General features: G+C 42.3%; 2 protein-coding genes across 2 annotated transcripts in view; both read left to right on the top strand.

The window, feature by feature from the left end:
* LOC308327279 (uncharacterized protein) overlaps positions 1-22916 on the top strand; it is a 551554-nt gene that overhangs the window by 218912 nt on the left and 309726 nt on the right. The window lies entirely within an intron of this gene.
* LOC308327504 (low-density lipoprotein receptor-related protein 4-like) overlaps positions 1-22916 on the top strand; it is a gene marked incomplete at both ends in the record, with an annotated part of 35962 nt that overhangs the window by 170 nt on the left and 12876 nt on the right. Inside the window, 24 exons of the mRNA XM_080781026.1 lie at positions 3555-3587; positions 4087-4169; positions 4300-4434; positions 4926-5113; positions 5539-5744; positions 5939-6121; positions 7049-7176; positions 7718-7811; positions 10875-10907; positions 11388-11470; positions 11611-11745; positions 12254-12441; positions 12899-13104; positions 13310-13498; positions 14398-14525; positions 15067-15160; positions 18137-18169; positions 18640-18722; positions 18853-18984; positions 19610-19797; positions 20204-20403; positions 20595-20777; positions 21719-21846; positions 22428-22521. Coding sequence (XP_080637152.1) covers positions 3555-3587; positions 4087-4169; positions 4300-4434; positions 4926-5113; positions 5539-5744; positions 5939-6121; positions 7049-7176; positions 7718-7811; positions 10875-10907; positions 11388-11470; positions 11611-11745; positions 12254-12441; positions 12899-13104; positions 13310-13498; positions 14398-14525; positions 15067-15160; positions 18137-18169; positions 18640-18722; positions 18853-18984; positions 19610-19797; positions 20204-20403; positions 20595-20777; positions 21719-21846; positions 22428-22521 — 3147 coding nt within the window. The remainder of the gene's footprint in view (positions 1-3554; positions 3588-4086; positions 4170-4299; positions 4435-4925; positions 5114-5538; positions 5745-5938; positions 6122-7048; positions 7177-7717; positions 7812-10874; positions 10908-11387; positions 11471-11610; positions 11746-12253; positions 12442-12898; positions 13105-13309; positions 13499-14397; positions 14526-15066; positions 15161-18136; positions 18170-18639; positions 18723-18852; positions 18985-19609; positions 19798-20203; positions 20404-20594; positions 20778-21718; positions 21847-22427; positions 22522-22916) is intronic.

Raw genomic sequence — 22916 nt, 5'->3', positions numbered from 1 at the left:
ATTATCTATTAGTACAGCTATGAGAACCATGACCTATTAGTACGACTATAAGAGAACCATGACCTATTAGTACATCTATGAGAACCATGACCTATTAGTACAGCTATGAGAACCATGACCTATTAGTACAGCTATGAGAGAACCATGACGCTTAAACACATTTAGTACTGCTGATTGCTTTACATGGACTGTGAGTGTGTGTGTGTGTGTGTGTGTGTGTGTGTGTGTGTGTGTGTGTGTGACTTGTGTGTGTTAGTGTCACTTTGACACTAACTCTGGGGGACCCTGAATGAATGAATTAATGGATCTTTATTTCCGTATATTGTCATAAATGTGATTATAAGACACCAAAAACATAAATACACTATCACATTCACTTCCCAGTTCCCACACAGAAACGGCACAAAATATTTGGTTAAAACAAGAAAACAAAACAAAACAGAAATAAATATAGGCTACATCACATATATATTTTCGTTGTGTGGGCTGGGCTATATGTGTCGGCTCATTGTTTTTATATTTGTCATCCTGGACCATGTCCACATGCTAGTGGTCAGAGGCTTGAGGATTATGGGGTTGTCCAAGTGTAAAGCAAAGCAGCTTGCACCATACTGTTCAATCTCCTCCATTATAGGCAGTCGGTCTATTTGGAGAAGGTGCTTTTTGTACCCATGCTTTTCTTTCGGTGTTGGTAATATGACAGACTGAAGTGACCATCATGTGTCTCAAGCTGAGACACATGATGTTTCGAGTGTGTGGATATCAAAAGCAACTGAAAAATATTTGTGCCCTTGATAATGTATTTTATAAATGTGGACTCGCATAAAGAAATTGATGTGTGTGTGTGTGTGTGTGTGTGTGTGCGCGTCATGGCAAGTGAAATGGCAGTTGTGCCATATATAGCCTATTTTGGGGGTTTTCTGCATGTATTGACAGTCAACTGTTTCCCAAACCCATTTGTATTATTTGTAATTATTTGTATGGGTTTAATTATTACATGGATTGGTTGAATGCTTGATTCTCATTGGTCAATCGCTGAATATTCAGCAGTGTATTATTTCTGGATAACGACCGCTCCGCTCTGTAACAGACCGATGCCTATAATCAAACGCTCGGAGCACCTGCTGCGCCCCGCTTGATTTACCAACATGACAGCCACGTAAACACAGTAACACACAATGTCATTTACAGCTAAACATTGCTCTCAAAAATGTTTTTGAAAACATTTAATGTGGTACGCGCCAACACCATGCTAAACGTTTTGCTCTTTTTATGAGAAGCACTTTGAGTTGCATTGCATGTCATAAAAGGTGCTATAGGCTACAAATAATGTGTTATAATTTACTATTAATTAATGTACATATAAAATGTGTATTTATATAATATATTCATGATTGAATATATTTTGAGTTAATATAGTTAGCCTATACATTGAACCAATCTGCCCATCACGGCTGACGTGTGTGTGACTGCATGTGCATGTGTGACTGTGTGCGTGTGTGTATGTGTGCGTGCGTGCGTGTGTGTGTGTGTGTGTGCGCGCGCACGCGTGTGTACATACAGTACATGCAATAGTGTATTCCTTGACATGACACTCTCAGAGTTACAGACCCATAAGGGTCCACATGGTTCCAAACTATCATTTAGCTGGGGACCTCCTGGAGCTCCATCAAGGACCCCCTGGGGGTCCCCGGACCCCACTTTGGGAACCACTGCTCTACAGAGTGTGAGTTGAGGTTTCAAAGGTTTTTATTTCAGGGACCCCGGCCCATAACTCTGAGAGCGTACAGTACACATGCAACCAAATGGACCGGTTTGGTTCCATTTGTACACTCTCAGAGGTACTGATCCGTAAGGGCCCATTTTGGTTCCAACTGTAACTGTCAATCATGTAGCTGTTGAGCCAGGATAGGCTATAGGCTGGGTGTGGCTGTGATCGCTCATCTATTGAACATCATTATTGAATCAATCCATTTCTCCACAGTGGTCTGTACGGCTATCAACACACACAGGCTGTGAGGCTTGTGGCGGAGGGGGAGGGGGGGGAGGGTTGAGTGTGTGGTGCAATTAAGCTATACTGTTGTTTTTGTGTGTGGGGCGCCTCATGTGTGTGTGTGTGGGGGGGGTGTCACCGTGAAAAGTGGATATGGCTGTTTTTAGCGCAACGAGTTGTAACAGTGTTGTTCGATGCGAGTTGATCAGCAACATGTGAGATTGTAGATCTGTATCACTGACGCCGTTGTATAAGTTATGCTTAAAAATTAGATGTGTTCCATGTCTGTGAGGACGTGGGTTTATAATTACGAGAATAAATAAATAGCATATGCAAATTATTATTATTATTAGAATGAGTTCATCAGTCCATTGATTCATTATTCACAATTATGTTAAACAGATATAAAAACAACATACTGTATATAACACATCTAACATAAAACAGTTTCTATACATGCTGGGGGCCCATACTCAACACATCTAACATAAAACAGTTTCTACATGCTGGGGGCCCATACTCAACACATCTAACATAAAACTGTTTCTACATGCTGGGGGCCCATACTCAACACATCTAACATAAAACTGTTTCTACATGCTGGGCGCCCATACTCAACACATCTAACATAAAACTGTTTCTACATGCTGGGGGCCCATACTCAACACATCTAACATAAAACAGTTTCTACTTGCTGGGGGCCCATACTCAACACATCTAACATAAAACAGTTTCTACATGCTGGGGGCCAATACTCAACACATCTAACATAAAACAGTTTCTACATGTTGGGGGCCCATACTCAACACATCTAACATAAAACAGTTTCTACATGCTGGGGGCCCATACTCAACACATCTAACATAAAACAGTTTCTACATGCTGGGGGCCCATACTCAACACATCTAACATCAGTGTCTACATGCTGGGGGCCAATACGCAACACATCTAACATCAGTGTCTACATGCTGGGGGCCCATACTCAACACATCTAACATCAGTGTCTACATGCTGGGGGCCCATACTAAACACATCTAACATAAAATGTTGGTGTACTCATGCAACATGTCCGGGTTCACAATGGGCTGGCAAGTATACGATAGTGTAGAGGAGTACTAGACTAAAATGCGAGCCAACCTGAACTAATTTACAACAAAATATTGCCTCGTCTGGTTCTGGCAGACCGGTAGTGTGTGTGCAGGCTGGGTGGTGTGTGACAATCCAGTTGAATTATTCCTTTGGTATGTCTCCAGTAGCTAACTATAAAGTATGCTACAGTTCAGGCAGTACACAATACATATCTAGTACATTGTGTATTCACGTACAAGTACACAGCCATGGGCGATCAGATCATAACACCGGCTATTTTCATTTCATGTGAGCTCTGATAGAAATCGTAGTTACTCATGATTCCCATCCTGGGGCAAATAAATAGCAGTGAAGAGGAGAACCAAAGGATATCTTTCACGTGTATTAATTATTTCAACAGATAAACCTCAGATACAACCAACCATGCTGTTGTTCCACTGAAGCTCATTTACTTTGTTATGTTCCTCCTCAGCTCTCCATGCTACACCGTCACATGACACCACAGGTAAGACTGTGTGTGTCTGTGTGTGTGTGTGTGTGTGTGTGTGTGTGTGTGTGTGTGTGTGTGTGTGTGTGTGTGTGTGTGTGTGTGTGGGGTGGGAGGTCCCCAGTTCAAATATGATTCATTTTGGGGGTCTACAGTTCAAATATGATTCATTTTGGGGGTCTCCAGTTCAAAATGATTCATTTTGGGGGTCCCCAGTTCAAATTTGATTCATTTTGGGGGTCTCCAGTTCAAATATGATTCATTTTGGGGGTCTGCAGTTCAAATATGATTCATTTTGGGGGTCTCCAGTTCAAATATGATTCATTTTGGGGGTCCCCAGTTCAAATATGATTCATTTTGGGGGTCTCCAGTTCAAATATGATTCATTTTGGGGGTCCCCAGTTCAAATATGATTCATTTTGGGGGTCTCCAGTTCATAATATTTGACGATGGGATTCTCAGATTGGTGTATTTCTAAAAGTAAACCAACTCAAGTGTAATGTCTGACTTTATCCAGAGGTGGAGCCCTTCCTCATTTTAGCCAACCGTGACAACCTGATGAGGATCAGCTTGGACGGCTCCAGCTCAAAACTCAAACAGGTGAAAACCATTGGACATAATTAACAACACATCCTCCTATGTAATCCTATACAATATTCTACACGCACTGCTTTTGATATGCTGGAATGTATTCCAGTCTGAGACTAACACAACTGCTGTGGTGTGACAGGACTTGAAGCTTGCAAAGTCTCTGGACTTTGACTATCAGCAGCAGAAGATCTACTGGATAGATTTGACAGAATGGACCTACCCTTCCAAACACAGCATGATCAGTGTCATGAACATCAACGGCAGTGACGTCCAGGTCAGTGTGACAACGACAACTATGAGGATGAATGAAGGATACTTGTTGTATTTATACTAGTACAACATAATATTCTGTGCCCCCCCCCCCCTGCCCTGCCACGCGGGGGGGGGGGGGGGGGTCCGGGGGGGCTCTATGTAAAAAATAGCACATTACATACAACAGTTGTGTTGGCTGCCTTTTGAAAACATTTAGTTTAAAAGGTCAAGAGAGATTTAACTGCTGTCTTTCATATAGATATCTATATAAAGATAAAGGAGCTGCGGCTAAACAGATTGTTTTGTTGTACTTTTTTTTTGCAGGAGGTCGGGGTGTAATATGTAATATAATATGTACTGTAATAAGAATAACTGTTATTCTTGATATTGAGAACCACTGAGTTAGTGTACACACGCACGCACGTACCCCATGCAGTCCAAACTCTAACTATCATAATATAAGAATGAAGTCGTGGTGAGTATATTCAGAGTGCATGTATGGTTCATTAACAGGTCATTCACGACACCTCGACCATCACACCACGGGCTCTGGCTGTTGATTGGATAGGAGGAAACCTATACTGGACTGACTTGGTACATTACACCATAGGGGTGTCCAAACTAAACGGGTCGTACCCAACAGTCCTGCTCAACACTGACCTGGACCAGCCATACTCCATAGCTGTGGATGTACGCTACGGGTAAGAACACTGTGGTGACATCATGAACCACACACTGAATTTATCAACCATCCTGTGAATAGGGCTGTCACATTTACACTTTTAAGTTGGATAATTGTCACACAAATAATTGCTATTAACATTTAATTGTGTTTTTGACATTGAACATTAAAAACATTTTAATCCATTTTAATTTCAGATTGCTCTTAAGGCTTCGTAATCAAAAATTGCACGGGACAGATTATGACAATAAATATGCAAAGACATATACTGACATATTTAATAGTATACTTTCCAAAAAAATATGTTAAATAAATACAGATACACACGCTCGCACACGCACACACACACACACACACACACACACACACACACACACACACACACACACACACACACACGCACAGTCGCACACCCCTGACCCTGACACGGTGTCTCCCTGACAGATACTTGTACTGGACAGACGTGGGGAAGAACAACCCCCACATAGGGAGGATGGGGATGGACGGCACCACCAGGACAGTCATCGTGAAGGAGAAGATCTCCAAGCCCTTCGGCCTGACGTTAGACTACATCGATGATCACGTCTACTGGACCAACGATGGGACACACATTGAGTTTGCCAACTTGGATGGAACCAACAGAAAGACAGGTGCACAACACATGCACACGCACGCACACGCACGCACGCGCACGCACGCACGCACGCTCGCTCGCACGCGCTCACACAGAAAACATTGTTCACTTTGTTTACTCTATTGTATGTTAAAGCAGTATTTGTACTACTTTATTCCTGCATTTTATAACAGTCTGACTCTTTGTATTTGGGGTTCTGTGTGTCTGTAGTTGTGAGTCAGGACAGCATCTGGGCTATTACTGTGTTTGAGGATCACATCTATTGGACAGACTGGACGACCAGGTCCATCTACAGAGCCAACAAGACTCATGGTATCGACAAGACCAGAATCATCAGCATGCTGAACCGTCCATATGACATCCACATCTACCACCCCTCTAGACAACCTGAGGGTCTGTACAACCCGCTGTAACACTCATTATTACTCTTCATTATGTTTCATGACTTTTATTTCTTCTGTATTGTTGTATTAATTGATATGTTTTGAAAAGTGTTGTAACCCTACAACCTGGTGGTCCTATTGTTATGATGCCATTATAGGCAAGCTTATTGTTGCATTATATGTGGACATATTTAAATGACCCCCCCCCCCACACACACACACACACACACACACACACACACACACACACACACACACACACACACACACACACACACACACACACACACACACACACACACACACACAGTTTTGACAGTTTTCTGAAATACCTCATGTTTCTGTGCCAGTGCCTCAGTGGTACTCCATATTTCATGTCAAGGACCCCCAGAATTACATATGCCACGACCCCCATCTGAAAATATCTTGTTCCAGGGACCCCCCCGGAAGCAAAGATTTGAGTTAAAAACGATCGCTCTGAAAGAATATATATTCAAAGATTTGAGGCACATTTTCACGATAAAAAAAAAAATAGCAGACCTACAAGCTCGTAGCACGTCCGCGCTATGAGCTTGTGGATGTGCTATTTTTCAATAGCTAAAGTATAACATAATGCTTAAACACTAAAAGGGGTTCCCGCCCAAAATGGGTTAATACAAACCGGCAAATAAAAGGAACATTTAAAAAAGGAAAATAAAACATACATTTAAAATGTGACAACAGCAGATGTACAATTTCACAATGCATCACGGCGGGATATGTTGTGAACTTGTAGAACAGCTGTTTTCATTATGAATACAGGTGTTTCTTATTATTGTTTTACTTACACACATCGGCATGTCTCTTGGTTACAACAGGTTTATAAAGCACTGTTGTAACATATAGGTGTGTGTTCTCATATTCCTTACATGTGTTGCATGTTTTCTCCACCCTGCAGTGTCTGGTCATCCATGTCAGACCAACAATGGAGGCTGCAGTCACCTGTGTCTGCTCTCACCTGGAGGAGGCTACAAGTGTTGCTGTCCCACCGACAAGCAGTGCATGTCCAACTGCACTGCCAGCCAGGTGATTCACCTCAGCTTCACTTGTGTTACTCTGTCTGAATTCATGTCTCATGTCTGCATTTGAAACATTACTTCATTTTCATTTCATTTAGTTTTCAGTAAATTATGTTCCATGTTCCATTATGTTTGTGTTCTCAAACTACATCCGTCCCAGTGTTTACACACTCAGTGACTCACATTGAAAGCAATACAAACAACACAATACAGTCAGAATGATGCACCAAAACAAAACCTACAACTCCCGTACCAAGCTATTCTATTTAATATGTACATTTTAAATATTTGTTTGAACTCATTCCTGCCGTACTTTGTTCCACAGAGTACAGTAACTCCTCTAACAGAAACACAATGATATTTTATATTGGTCCTCCTCAATAACTGTGAACATTCAGATTCTTCTCAAATTGTGTTGACTCTCACTTGAAAAGAAAAGTTGGATATTGTTTGGTAATAAATTATAATAATGTTTTAATTTTGTGTTACATTATATTACATTATATTGTTTACCGATTCTAAACAGAATCCTCTGTCTCCCCCATCAGTTTGTTTGTAAGAACTACAAGTGCATTCCATTGTCATGGAAATGTGACACAGTAGATGACTGTGGGGACCGGTCAGACGAACCTGCAGATTGTCGTGAGTAAAGACTGAAAAATGACCATGTGTCCACACGCACGCACTCACGCACGCACGCACACACGCACACACACGCACACACACACACACACACACACACACACACACACACACACACACACACACACACACACACACACACACACACACACACACACACATACATACACACACACGATGCGACACATTGTGAGCTTTTAGATCTGCTATTTTCAAAAGATTGTTTTGAAAAGTAGAAATTTTACTCGAGTACATTTTGATTTCCGGACTTTTACTTATTTCAGTAAAACATTGAGTACTTTTTCCACCACTGGGTGAGACACACAGGGTGACCTCTGCTATGGACTGGGGTCAGAGGTCATACATTAATTAGGATGACATCATGTCTGCCAGTGATTCCCTCTTGTGGAATCTTCCTCTTGCTCATTGTCTTCATCAGTGAGTGTTCAATCTAGGATGACATCAAATACATGTGAGCTCTGTAGTCACTGTCACTGCAGCCCAAATGTCATTTTCTTGTTATTGTGCAAATTGTTAGGAGTGTTCCACAGTCCGTTGAGTTGGAAGGATAATTGTAGTAGTTTGTTGGTGGTGAAGGTGTCTGTGACTAAATGACGACAAACTATTGCTTGTCAGCAATGTGAGATTCCATAGATCCTCATTCCCGGGGACAGAGTGGCATTCTGACGCACCGCCATTCAGACTACGTGGCTTCCACGGGCGGTCAGGGTTATGCTGCGTTCACACGGGGCAGATTAAATGATGCATATCCATTAATTGTCAATGGATCCAGCAACATGCATGTAGCTCAGCTGCTCCAAATCAACTCACAACGTGTCTTTGCATCGTTTCATCTGCCCGTGTCAACTGCACCATCGTGTGAACGCACCATAGTGTGAACGCACCATAGTGTGAACGCACCATAGTGTGAAGCACCATAGTGTGAAGCACCATAGTGTGAAGCACCATCGTGTGAACGCACCATCGCGCGTGTGTGTATGTGTGCGTGCGTGCGTGCGTGCGTGCGTGTGTGTGCACGCACGCACGCGTGTGTACATGCAGTACATGCAATATATGTGTATTCCTTGACATGACACTCTCTGAGTTACAGACCCATAAGGGTCCACATGGTTCCAAACTATCATTTAGCTGCGGGGACCTCCTGGAACTCCCTCAAGGACCCCCTGGGGGTCCCCGGACCCCACTTTGGGAACCACTGCTCTACAGTGTGTGAGTTGAGGTTTCAAAGGTTTTTATTTCAGGGACCCCGGCCCATAACTCTGAGAGCGTACCGTACACACACAACCAAATGGACCGGTTTGGTTCCATTTGTACACTCTCAGAGGTACTGATCCGTAAGGGCCCATTTTGGTTCCAACTGTAACTGTCAATCATGTAGCTGTTGAGCCAGGATAGGCTATAGGCTGGGTGTGGCTGTGATCGCTCATCTATTGAACATCATTATTGAATCAATCCATTTATCCACAGTGGTCTGTACGGCTATCAACACACACAGGCTGTGAGGCTTGTGGCGGAGGGGGAGGGGGGGGACCGGGGGGAGGGGGGGGACCGGGGGGAGGGTTGAGTGTGTGATGCAATTAAGCTATACTGTTGTTTTTGTGTGTGGGGCGCCTCATGTGTGTGTGTGTGGGGGGGTGTCACCGTGAAAAGTGGATATGGCTGTTTTTAGCGCAACGAGTTGTAACAGTGTTGTTCGATGCGAGTTGATCAGCAACATGTGAGATTGTAGATCTGTATCACTGACGCCGTTGTATAAGTTATGCTTAAAAATGAGATGTGTTCCATGTCTGTGAGGACGTGGGTTTATAATTACGAGAATAAATAAATAGCCTATGCAAATTATTATTATTATTAGAATGAGTTCATCAGTCCATTGATTCATTATTCACAATTATGTTAAACAGATATAAAAACAACATACTGTATATAACACATCTAACATAAAACAGTTTCTATACATGCTGGGGGCCCATACTCAACACATCTAACATAAAACAGTTTCTACATGCTGGGGGCCCATACTCAACACATCTAACATAAAACTGTTTCTACATGCTGGGGGCCCATACTCAACACATCTAACATAAAACAGTTTCTACATGCTGGGGGCCCATACTCAACACATCTAACATAAAACAGTTTATACATGCTGGGGGCCCATACTCAACACATCTAACATAAAACAGTTTCTACATGCTGGGGGCCAATTACTTAACACATCTAACATAAAACAGTTTCTACATGTTGGGGGCCCATACTCAACACATCTAACATAAAACAGTTTCTACATTCTGGGGGCCCATACTCAACACATCTAACATAAAACAGTTTCTACATGCTGGGGGCCCATACTCAACACATCTAACATCAGTGTCTACATGCTGGGGGCCAATACTCAACACATCTAACATCAGTGTCTACATGCTGGGGGCCCATACTCAACACATCTAACATCAGTGTCTACATGCTGGGGGCCCATACTCAACACATCTAACATAAAACGTTGGTGTACTCATGCAACATGTCCGGGTTCACAATGGGCTGGCAAGTATACGATAGTGTAGAGGAGTACTAGACTAAAATGCTAGCCAACCTGAACTAATTTACAACAAAATATTGCTTGCCGGCTGTTGTAAACTCTAATTGGAGCCTCGTCTGGTTCTGGCAGACCGGTAGTGTGTGTGCAGGCTGGGTGGTGTGTGACAATCCAGTTGAATTATTCCTTTGGTATGTCTCCAGTAGCTAAGTATGTTACAGTTCAGGCAGTACACAATACATATCTAGTACATTGTGTATTCACGTACAAGTACACAGCCATGGGCGATCAGATCATAACACCGGCTATTTTCATTTCATGTGAGCTCTGATAGAAATCGTAGTTCCTCATGATTCCCATCCTGGGGCAAATAAATAGCAGTGAAGAGGAGAACCAAAGGATATCTTTCACGTGTATTAATTATTTCAACAGATAAACCTCAGATACAACCAACCATGCGCTGTTGTTCCTCTGAAGCTCATTTACTTTGTTATGTTCCTCCTCAGCTCTCCATGCTACACCGTCACATGACACCACAGGTAAGAGTGTGTGTGTGTGTGTGTGTGTGTGTGTGTGTGTGTGTGTGTGTGTGTGTGTGTGTGTGTGGGGGGTGGGAGGTCCCCAGTTCAAATATGATTCATTTTGGGGGTCTACAGTTCAAATATGATTCATTTTGGGGGTCTCCAGTTCAAATATGATTAATTTTGGGGGTCCCCAGTTCAAGTTTGATTCATTTTGGGGGTCTCCAGTTCAAATATGATTCATTTTGGGGGTCTGCAGTTCAAATATGATTCATTTTGGGGGTCTCCAGTTCAAATATGATTCATTTTGGGGGTCCCCAGTTCAAATATGATTCATTTTGGGGGTCTCCAGTTCAAATATGATTCATTTTGGGGGTCCCCAGTTCAAATATGATTCATTTTGGGGGTCTCCAGTTCATAATATTTGACGATGGGATTCTCAGATTGGTGTATTTCTAAAAGTAAACCAACTCAAGTGTAATGTCTGACTTTATCCAGAGGTGGAGCCCTTCCTCATTTTAGCCAACCGTGACAACCTGATGAGGATCAGCTTGGACGGCTCCAGCTCAAAACTCAAACAGGTGAAAACCATTGGACATAATTAACAACACATCCTCCTATGTAATCCTATACATTCTATGTATATATTCTACACGCACTGCTTTTGATATGCTGGAATGTATTCCAGTCTGAGACTAACACAACTGCTGTGGTGTGACAGGACTTGAAGCTTGCAAAGTCTCTGGACTTTGACTATCAGCAGCAGAAGATCTACTGGATTAATGGCACCTACCCTTGGACCTACCCTTCCTATCACAGCATCAGTGTCATGAACATCAACGGCAGTGACGTCCAGGTCAGTGTGACAACGACAACTATGAGGATGAATGAAGGATACTTGTTGTATTTATACTAGTACAACATAATATTCTGTGCCCCCCCCCCCCCCCCTGCCCTGCCACGCGGGGGGGGGGGGGGGGGGGTCCGGGGGGGCTCTATGTAAAAAATAGCACATTACATATTTCTCAGAGTAAACAGTTGTGTTGGCTGCCTTTTGAAAACATTTAGTTTAAAAGGTCAAGAGAGATTTAACTGCTGTCTTTCATATAGATATCTATATAAAGATAAAGGAGCTGCGGCTAAACAGATTGTTTTGTTGTACTTTTTTTTTGCAGGAGGTCGGGGTGTAATATGTAATATAATATGTACTGTAATAAGAATAACTGTTATTCTTGATATTGAGAACCACTGAGTTAGTGTACACACGCACGCACGTACCCCATGCAGTCCAAACTCTAACTATCATAATATAAGAATGAAGTCGTGGTGAGTATATTCAGAGTGCATGTATGGTTCATTAACAGGTCATTCACGACACCTCGACCATCACACCACGGGCTCTGGCTGTTGATTGGATAGGAGGAAACCTATACTGGACTGACTTGGTACATGACACCATAGGGGTGTCCAAACTAAACGGGTCGTACCCAACAGTCCTGCTCAACACTGACCTGGACATGCCATACTCCATAGCTGTGGATGTACGCTACGGGTAAGAACACTGTGGTGACATCATGAACCACACACTGAATTTATCAACCATCCTGTGAATAGGGCTGTCACATTTACACTTTTAAGTTGGATAATTGTCACACAAATAATTGCTATTAACATTTAATTGTGTTTTTGACATTGAACATTAAAAACATTTTAATCCATTTTAATTTCAGATTGCTCTTAAGGCTTCGTAATCAAAAATTGCACGGGACAGATTATGACAATAAATATGCAAAGACATATACTGACATATTTAATAGTATACTTTCCAAAAAAATATGTTAAATAAATACAGATACACACGCACGCACGCGCACGCTCGCACACGCACACACACACACACACACACACACACACACACACACACACACACACACACACACACACACACACACACACACACACACGCACAGTCGCACACCCCTGACCCTGACACGGTGTCTCCCTGACAGATACTTGTACTGGACAGACGTGGGGAAGAACAACCCCCACATAGGGAGGATGGGGATGGACGGCACCACCAGGACAGTCATCGTGAAGGAGAAGATCTCCAAGCCCTACGGCCTGACGTTAGACTACATCGATGATCACGTCTACTGGACCAACGATAGGACACACATTGAGTTTGCCAACTTGGATGGAACCAACAGAAAGACAGGTGCACAACACATGCACACACACACACACGCACGCACACGCACGCACGCGCACGCACGCACGCACGCTCGCTCGCACGCGCTCACACAGAAAACATTGTTCACTTTGTTATACTCTATTGTATGTTGAAGCAGTATTTGTACTACTTTATTCCTGCATTTTATAACAGTCTGACTCTTTGTATTTGGGGTTCTGTGTGTCTGTAGTTGTGAGCCAGGACAGCATCTGGACTATTACTGTGTTTGAGGATCACATCTATTGGATAGACGATACGACCAGGTCCAGGTCCATCTACAGAGCCAACAAGACTCATGGTATCGACAAGACCAGAATCATCAGCATGCTGAACCTTCCATATGACATCCACATCTACCACCCCTCTAGACAACCTGAGGGTCTGTACCACCCGCTGTAACACTCATTATTACTCTTCATTATGTTTCATGACTTTTATTTCTTCTGTATTGTTGTATTAATTGATATGTTTTGAAAAGTGTTGTAACCCTACAACCTGGTGGTCCTATTGTGATAATGCCATTATAGGCAAGCTTATTGTTGCATTATATGTGGATTTAAATGACCCCCCCCCCCCCCCACACACACACACACACACACACACACACACACGCACACACACACACACACACACACACACACACACACACACAGTTTTGACAGTTTTCTGAAATACCTCATGTTTCTGTGCCAGTGCCTCAGTGGTACTCCATATTTCATGTCAAGGACCCCCAGAATTACATATGCCACGACCCCCATCTGAAAATATGTTGTTCCAGGGACCCCCCCGGAAGCAAAGATTTGAGTTAAAAACGATCGCTCTGAAAGAATATATATTCAAAGATTTGAGGCACATTTTCACGATAAAAAAAAAAATAGCAGACCTACAAGCTCGTAGCACGTCCGCGCTATGAGCTTGTAGATGTGCTATTTTTCAATAGCTAAAGTATAACATAATGCTTAAACACTAAAAGGGGTTCCCGCCCAAAATGGGTTAATACAAACCGGCAAATAAAAGGAACATTTAAAAAAGGAAAATAAAACATACATTTAAAATGTGACAACCGCAGATGTACAATTTCACAATGCATCACGGCGGGATATGTTGTGAACTTGTAGAACAGCTGTTTTCATTATGAATACAGGTGTTTCTTATTATTGTTTTACTTACACACATCGGCATGTCTCTTGGTTACAACAGGTTTATAAAGCACTGTTGTAACATAGGTGTGTGTTCTCATATTCCTTACATGTGTTGCATGTTTTCTCCACCCTGCAGTGTCTGGTCATCCATGTCAGACCAACAATGGAGGCTGCAGTCACCTGTGTCTGCTCTCACCTGGAGGAGGCTACAAGTGTTGCTGTCCCACCGACAAGCAGTGCATGTCCAACTGCACTGCCAGCCAGGTGATTCACCTCAGCTTCACTTGTGTTACTCTGTCTGAATTCATGTCTCATGTCTGCATTTGAAACATTACTTCATTTTCATTTCATTTAGTTTTCAGTAAATTATGTTCCATGTTCCATTATGTTTGTGTTCTCAAACTACATCCGTCCCAGTGTTTACACACTCAGTGACTCACATTGAAAGCAATACAAACAACACAATACAGTCAGAATGATGCACCAAAACAAAACCTACAACTCCCGTACCAAGCTATTCTATTTAATATGTACATTTTAAATATTTGTTTGAACTCATTCCTGCCGTACTTTGTTCCACAGAGTACAGTAACTCCTCAAACAGAAACACAATGATATTTTATATTGGTCCTCCTCAATAACTGTGAACATTCAGATTCTTCTCAAATTGTGTTGACTCTCACTTGAAAAGAAAAGTTGGATATTGTTTGGTAATAAATTATAATAATGTTTTAATTTTGTGTTACATTATATTACATTATATTGTTTACCGATTCTAAACAGAATCCTCTGTCTCCCCCATCAGTTTGTTTGTAAGAACTACAAGTGCATTCCATTGTCATGGAAATGTGACACAGTAGATGACTGTGGGGACCGGTCAGACGAACCTGCAGATTGTCGTGAGTAAAGACTGAAAAATGACCATGTGTCCACACGCACGCACTCACGCACGCACACACGCACACACACGCACACACACACACACACACACACACACACACACACACACACACACACACACACACACACACACACACACACACACACACACACACACACACACACACACACACACACACACACATACATACACACACACGATGCGACACATTGTGAGCTTTTAGATCTGCTATTTTCAAAAGATTGTTTTGAAAAGTAGAAATTTTACTCGAGTACATTTTGATTTCCGGACTTTTACTTATTTCAGTAAAACATTGAGTACTTTTTCCACCACTGGGTGAGACACACAGGGTGACCTCTGCTATGGATTGGGGTCAGAGGTCATACATTTATTAGGATGACATCATGTCTGCCAGTGATTCCCTCTTGTGGAATCTTCCTCTTGCTCATTGTCTTCATCAGTGAGTGTTCAATCTAGGATGACATCAAATACATGTGAGCTCTGTAGTCACTGTTAGCTCTCACAGGGAGCTCTGCAGCCCAAATGTCATTTTCTTGTTATTGTGCAAATTGTTAGGAGTGTTCCACAGTCCGTTGAGTTGGAAGGATAATTGTAGTAGTTTGTTGGTGGTGAAGGTGTCTGTGACTAAATGACGACAAACTATTGCTTGTCAGCAATGTGAGATTCCATAGATCCTCATTCCCGGGGACAGAGTGGCATTCTGACGCACCGCCATTCAGACTACGTGGCTTCCACGGGCGGTCAGGGTTATGCTGCGTTCACACGGGGCAGATTAAATGATGCATATCCATTAATTGTCAATGGATCCAGCAACATGCATGTAGCTCAGCTGCTCCAAATCAACTCACAACGTGTCTTTGCATCGTTTCATCTGCCCGTGTCAACTGCACCATCGTGTGAACGCACCATAGTGTGAACGCACCATAGTGTGAACGCACCATAGTGTGAAGCACCATAGTGTGAAGCACCATAGTGTGAAGCACCATCGTGTGAACGCACCATCGCGCGTGTGTGTATGTGTGCGTGCGTGCGTGCGTGCGTGCGTGTGTGTGCACGCACGCGTGTGTACATGCAGTACATGCAATAGTGTATTCCTTGACATGACACTCTCTGAGTTACAGACCCATAAGGGTCCACATGGTTCCAAACTATCATTTAGCTGCGGGGACCTCCTGGAACTCCCTCAAGGACCCCCTGGGGGTCCCCGGACCCCACTTTGGGAACCACTGCTCTACAGTGTGTGAGTTGAGGTTTCAAAGGTTTTTATTTCAGGGACCCCGGCCCATAACTCTGAGAGCGTACCGTACACACGCAACCAAATGGACCGGTTTGGTTCCATTTGTACACTCTCAGAGGTACTGATCCGTAAGGGCCCATTTTGGTTCCAACTGTAACTGTCAATCATGTAGCTGTTGAGCCAGGATAGGCTATAGGCTGGGTGTGGCTGTGATCGCTCATCTATTGAATCAATCCATTTCTCCACAGTGGTCTGTACGGCTATCAACACACACAGGCTGTGAGGCTTGTGGCGGAGGGGGAGGGGGGGGGAACGGGGGGGAGGGTTGGTGTGTGGTGCAATTAAGCTATACTGTTGTTTTTGTGTGTGGGGCGCCTCATGTGTGTGTGTGTGTGTGTGTGTGTGTGGGGGAGGGGGGTGTCACCGTGAAAAGTGGATATGGCTGTTTTTAGCGCAACGAGTTGTAACAGTGTTGTTCGATGCGAGTTGATCAGCCGTTAAGTTATGCTTAAAAATGAGATGTGTTCCATGTCTGTAAGGACGTGGGTTTATAATTATGAGAATAAATAAATAGCCTATGCAAATTATTATTATTATTAGAATGAGTTCATCAGTCCATTGATTCATTATTCACAATTATGTTAAACAGATATAAAAACAACATACTGTATATATATATATTTTTTTTAATATACTTTTATTATGTTCTGGTCCGCCTCCGACGTTTTTAGCCTTTTTATGCTTTGAATGGATTCAGCATCATGAAAACCCCCTAGTTTGACACATAAAGCATGATGACATTTTGCCTTCTATAGGTTGTTAATGGTATGGTCACATGTTATGCCAATTAGGAAAATTGCTCAACATATGCAAGTTAGCATCCGGCAGTTTCTACATGCTGGGGGCCATACTCAACACATCTAACATAAAACAGTTTCTACATGCTGGGGGCCCATACTCAACACATCTAACATAAAACAGTTTCTACATGCTGGGGGCCCATACTCAACACATCTAACATAAAACAGTTTCTACATGCTGGGGGCCCATATACTCAACACATCTAACATAAAACAGTTTCTACATGCTGGGGGCCCATACTCAACACATCTAACATAAAACAGTTTCTACATGCTGGGGGCCCATACTCAACACATCTAACATAAAACGTTGGTGTACTCATGCAACATGTCCGGGTTCACAATGGGCTGGCAAGTATACGATAGTGTAGAGGAGTACTAGACTAAAATGCGAGCCAACCTGAACTAATTTACAACAAAATGTTGCTTGCCGGCTGTTGTAAACTCTAATTGGAGCCTCGTCTGGTTCTGGCAGACCGGTAGTGTGTGTGCAGGCTGGGTGGTGTGTGACAATCCAGTTGAATTATTCCTTTGGTATGTCTCCAGTAGCTAACTATAAAGTATGTTACAGTTCAGGCAGTACACAATACATATCTAGTACATTGTGTATTCACGTACAAGTACACAGCCATGGGCGATCAGATCATAACACCGGCTATTTTCATTTCATGTGAGCTCTGATAGAAATCGTAGTTACTCATGATTCCCATCCTGGGGCAAATAAATAGCAGTGAAGAGGAGAACCAAAGGATATCTTTCACGTGTATTAATTATTTCAACAGATAAACCTCAGATACAACCAACCATGCGCTGTTGTTCCTCTGAAGCTCATTTACTTTGTTATGTTCCTCCTCAGCTCTCCATGCTACACCGTCACATGACACCACAGGTAAGAGTGTATGTGTGTGTGTGTGTGTGTGTGTGTGTGTGTGTGTGTGTGTGTGTGTGGGGTGGGAGGTCCCCAGTTCAAATATGATTCATTTTGGGGGTCTACAGTTCAAATATGATTCATTTTGGGGGTCTCCAGTTCAAATATGATTCATTTTGGGGGTCCCCAGTTCAAATTTGATTCATTTTGGGGGTCTCCAGTTCAAATATGATTCATTTTGGGGGTCTGCAGTTCAAATATGATTCATTTTGGGGGTCTCCAGTTCAAATATGATTCATTTTGGGGGTCCCCAGTTCAAATATGATTCATTTTGGGGGTCCCCAGTTCAAATATGATTCATTTTGGGGGTCCCCAGTTCAAATATGATTCATTTTGGGGGTCTCCAGTTCATAATATTTGACGATGGGATTCTCAGATTGGTGTATTTCTAAAAGTAAACCAACTCAAGTGTAATGTCTCACTTTATCCAGAGGTGGAGCCCTTCCTCATTTTAGCCAACCGTGACAACCTGATGAGGATCAGCTTGGATGGCTCCAGCTCAAAGCTCAAACAGGTGAAAACCATTGGACATAATTAACAACACATCCTCCTATGTAATCCTATACAATATTCTACACGCACTGCTTTTGATATGCTGGAATGTATTCCAGTCTGAGACTAACACAACTGCTGTGGTGTGACAGGACTTGAAGCGTGCAGTGTCTCTGGACTTTGACTATCAGCAGCAGAAGATCTACTGGATAGATTCAGAATTGACCTCCTCCTCCTATCACAGCATGATCAGTGTCATGAACATCAACGGCAGTGACGTCCAGGTCAGTGTGACAACGACAACTATGAAGATGAATGAAGGATACTTGTTGTATTTATACTAGTACTCAGTGTACTTATAATAGCCAGTTGGGCAGTAATGAGTTACTTGTTGTATATTACTGTAATATTATTATTTAACCCAGTAACGAGTACTGTAAGGTAGGCCTATTACTTACCCAAAAACATGTAATATGTAAAAAATAGCACATTACATATTTCTTAGATTAAACATTTGTGCTGGCTGCCTTTTGAAAACATTTAGTTTAAAAGGTCAAGAGAGATTTAACTGCTGTATTTTATATAGATATCTACTGTACACAATGTGGAATATGCAGCAGAAAAAGATGAGACTATTTTTGTTTTATATTATTCAGTTTGACTCGGTTTGATTCAGTTTTAAAGGAGCTGCGGCTAAACAGATTGTTTTGTTGTACTTTTTTTTGCAGGAGGTCGGGGTTTAATATGTAATATAATATGTACTGTAATATGTTATTCTTGATATTGAGAACCACTGAGTTAGTGTACACACGCATGCACGTACCCCATGCAGTCCAAACTCTAACTATCATAATATAAGAATGAAGTTGTGGTGAGTATATTCAGAGTGCATGTATGGTTCATTAACAGGTCATTCACGACACCTCGACCATCACACCACGGGGTCTGGCTGTTGATTGGATAGGAGGAAACCTATACTGGACTGACTGGGTACATGAGACCATAGGGGTGTCCAAACTAAACGGGTCGTACCCAACAGTCCTGCTCAACACTGACCTGGACCAGCCATACTCCATAGCTGTGGATGTACGCTACGGGTAAGAACACTGTGGTGACATCATGAACCACACACTGAATTGATCAACCATCCTGTGAATAGGGCTGTCACATTTACACTTTTAAGTTGGATAATTGTCACACAAATAATTGCTATCAACAATTTAATTGTGTTTTTGACATTGAACATTAAAACATATGAATCGATTTTAATTTCAGATTGCTTTTAAGGCTTCGTAATCAAAAATTGCACAGGACAGATTATGACATATGCAAAGACATATACTGACATATTTAATAGTATACTTTACAAAAAAACATGTTCAATAAATACAGATACATTTACACACACACACACACACACACACACACACACACACACACACACACACACACACACACGCACAGTCGCACACCCCTGACCCTGACACGGTGTCTCCCTGACAGATACTTGTACTGGGCAGACATGATGAAGAACAACATAGGGAGGATGGGGATGGACGGCACCACCAGGACAGTCATCGTGAAGGAGAAGATCTCCAAACCCTACGGCCTGACGTTAGACTACATCGATGATCACGTCTACTGGACCAACGATGAGACACACATTGAGTTTGCCAACCTGGATGGAACCAACAGAAAGACAGGTGCACAACACATGCACACACACACACACACACACACACGCCCGCGCGCGCACGCTCGCACGCGCGCGCACACAGAAAACATTGTTCACTTTGTTATACTCTATTGTATGTTGAAGCAGTATTTGTACTACTTTATTCCTGCATTTTATAACAGTCTGACTCTTTGTATTTGGGGTTCTGTGTGTCTGTAGTTGTGAGCCAGGACAGCGTCAGGACTATTACTGTGTTTGAGGATCACATCTATTGGGCAGGCTGGACGACCGGGTCCATCTACAGAGCCAACAAGACTCATGGTATCGACAAGACCAGAATCATCAGCATGCTGTACAGTCCATATGACATCCACATCTACCACCCCTCTAGACAACCTGAGGGTCTGTACCACCCGCTGTAACACTCATTATTACTCTTCATTATGTTTCATGACTTTTATTTCTTCTGTATTGTTGTATTAATTGATATGTTTTGAAAAGTGTTGTAACCCTACAACCTGGTGGTCCTATTGTGATAATGCCATTATAGGCAAGCTTATTGTTGCATTATATGTGGACATATTTAAATGACCCCCCCCCCCCCACACACACACACACACACACACACACACACACACACACACACACACACACACACACACACACACACACACACACACACACACACACACACACACACACACACACACAGTTTCGACAGTTTTCTGAAATACCTCATGTTTCTGTGCCAGTGCCTCAGTGGTACTCCATATTTCATGTCAAGGACCCCCAGAATTACATATGCCACGACCCCCATCTGAAAATATGTTGTTCCAGGGACCCCCCCCCCCCCCCCCCGAAGCAAAGATTTGAGTTAAAAACGATCGCTCTGAAAGAATATATATTCAAAGATTTGAGGCACATTTTCACGATAAAAAAAAATAGCAGACCTACAAGCTCGTAGCACGTCCGCGCTATATGAGCTTGTAGATGTGCTATTTTTCAATAGCTAAAGTATAACATAATGCTTAAAACACTAAAAGGGGTTCCCGCCCAAAATGGGTTAATACATAAATAAAAGGAAAATTTAAAAAAGGAAAATTTAAAATACATTTAAAATGTGACAACAGCATATGTACAATTTCACAATGCATCGCGGCGGGATGTGTTGTGAACTTGTAGAACAGCTGTTTTCATTATGAATACAGGTGTTTCTTATTATTGTTTTACTTACACACATCGGCATGTCTCTTGGTTACAACAGGTTTATAAAGCACTGTTGTAACATAATGTGTGTGTTCTCATATTCCTTACATGTGTTGTATGTTTTCTCCACCCTGCAGTGTCTGGTCATCCATGTCAGACCAACAATGGAGGCTGCAGTCACCTGTGTCTGCTCTCACCTGGAGGAGGCTACAAGTGTTGCTGTCCCACCGACAAGCAGTGCATGTCCAACTGCACGGCCAGCCAGGTGATTCACCTCAGCTTCACTTGTGTTACTCTGTCTGAATTCATGTCTCTTGTCTGCATTTGAAACATTACTTCATTTTCATTTCATTTAGTTTTCAGTAAATTATGTTCCATGTTTGAAAAAAAAAGTAGTAAGAAGTTGTGTGTATAAAAATTAACGTATCTATCCGGTCTTTCTTTGTTCATCTCAAACTACATCCGTCCCAGTGTTTACACACTCAGTGACTCACATTGAAAGCAATACAAACAACACAATACAGTCAGAATGATGCACCAAAACAAAACCTACAACTCCCGGACCAAGCTATTCTATTTAATATGTACATTTTAAACATTTGTTTGAACTCATTCCTGCCGTACTTTGTTCCACAGAGTACAGTAACTCCTCTAACAGAAACACAATTATATTTTATATTGGTCCTCCTCAATAACTGTGAACATTCAGATTCTTCTCAAATTGTGTTGACTCTCACTTGAAAAGAAAAGTTGGATATTGTTTGGTAATAAATTATAATAATGTATTTTGTGTTGTACATTATTTGTTTACTGATTCTAAACAGAATCCTCTGTCTCCCCCATCAGTTTGTTTGTAAGAACTACAAGTGCATTCCATTGTCATGGAAATGTGACACAGTAGATGACTGTGGGGACCGGTCAGACGAACCTGCAGATTGTCGTGAGTAAAGACTGAAAAATGACCATGTGTCCACACGCACGCACTCACGCGCACACACGCACACACACACACACACACACACACACACACACACACACACACACACACACACACACACACACACACACACACACACATACACACACACACACGATGCGACACATTGTGAGCTTTTAGATCTGCTATTTTCAAAAGATTGTTTTGAAAAGTTGACATTTTACTCTAGTACATTTTGATTTCCGGACTTTTACTTATTTCTATATTTCAGTAAAACATTTAGTACTTTTTCCAGTGCTCTGCTATGGACTGGGGTCAGAGGTCATACATTTATTAGGATGACATCATGTCTGCCAGTGATTCCCTCTCTGGAATCTTCCTCTTGCTCATTGTCTTCA

This window comes from Protomyctophum bolini (genome assembly GCF_963924005.1).
Source record: "Protomyctophum bolini genome assembly, chromosome: 13".
NCBI classification, from domain to species: Eukaryota; Metazoa; Chordata; class Actinopteri; order Myctophiformes; family Myctophidae; genus Protomyctophum; species Protomyctophum bolini.
The sequence above is the reverse complement of the archived record's forward strand: the minus strand, read 5'-3'. Positions and strand labels throughout refer to the sequence as shown.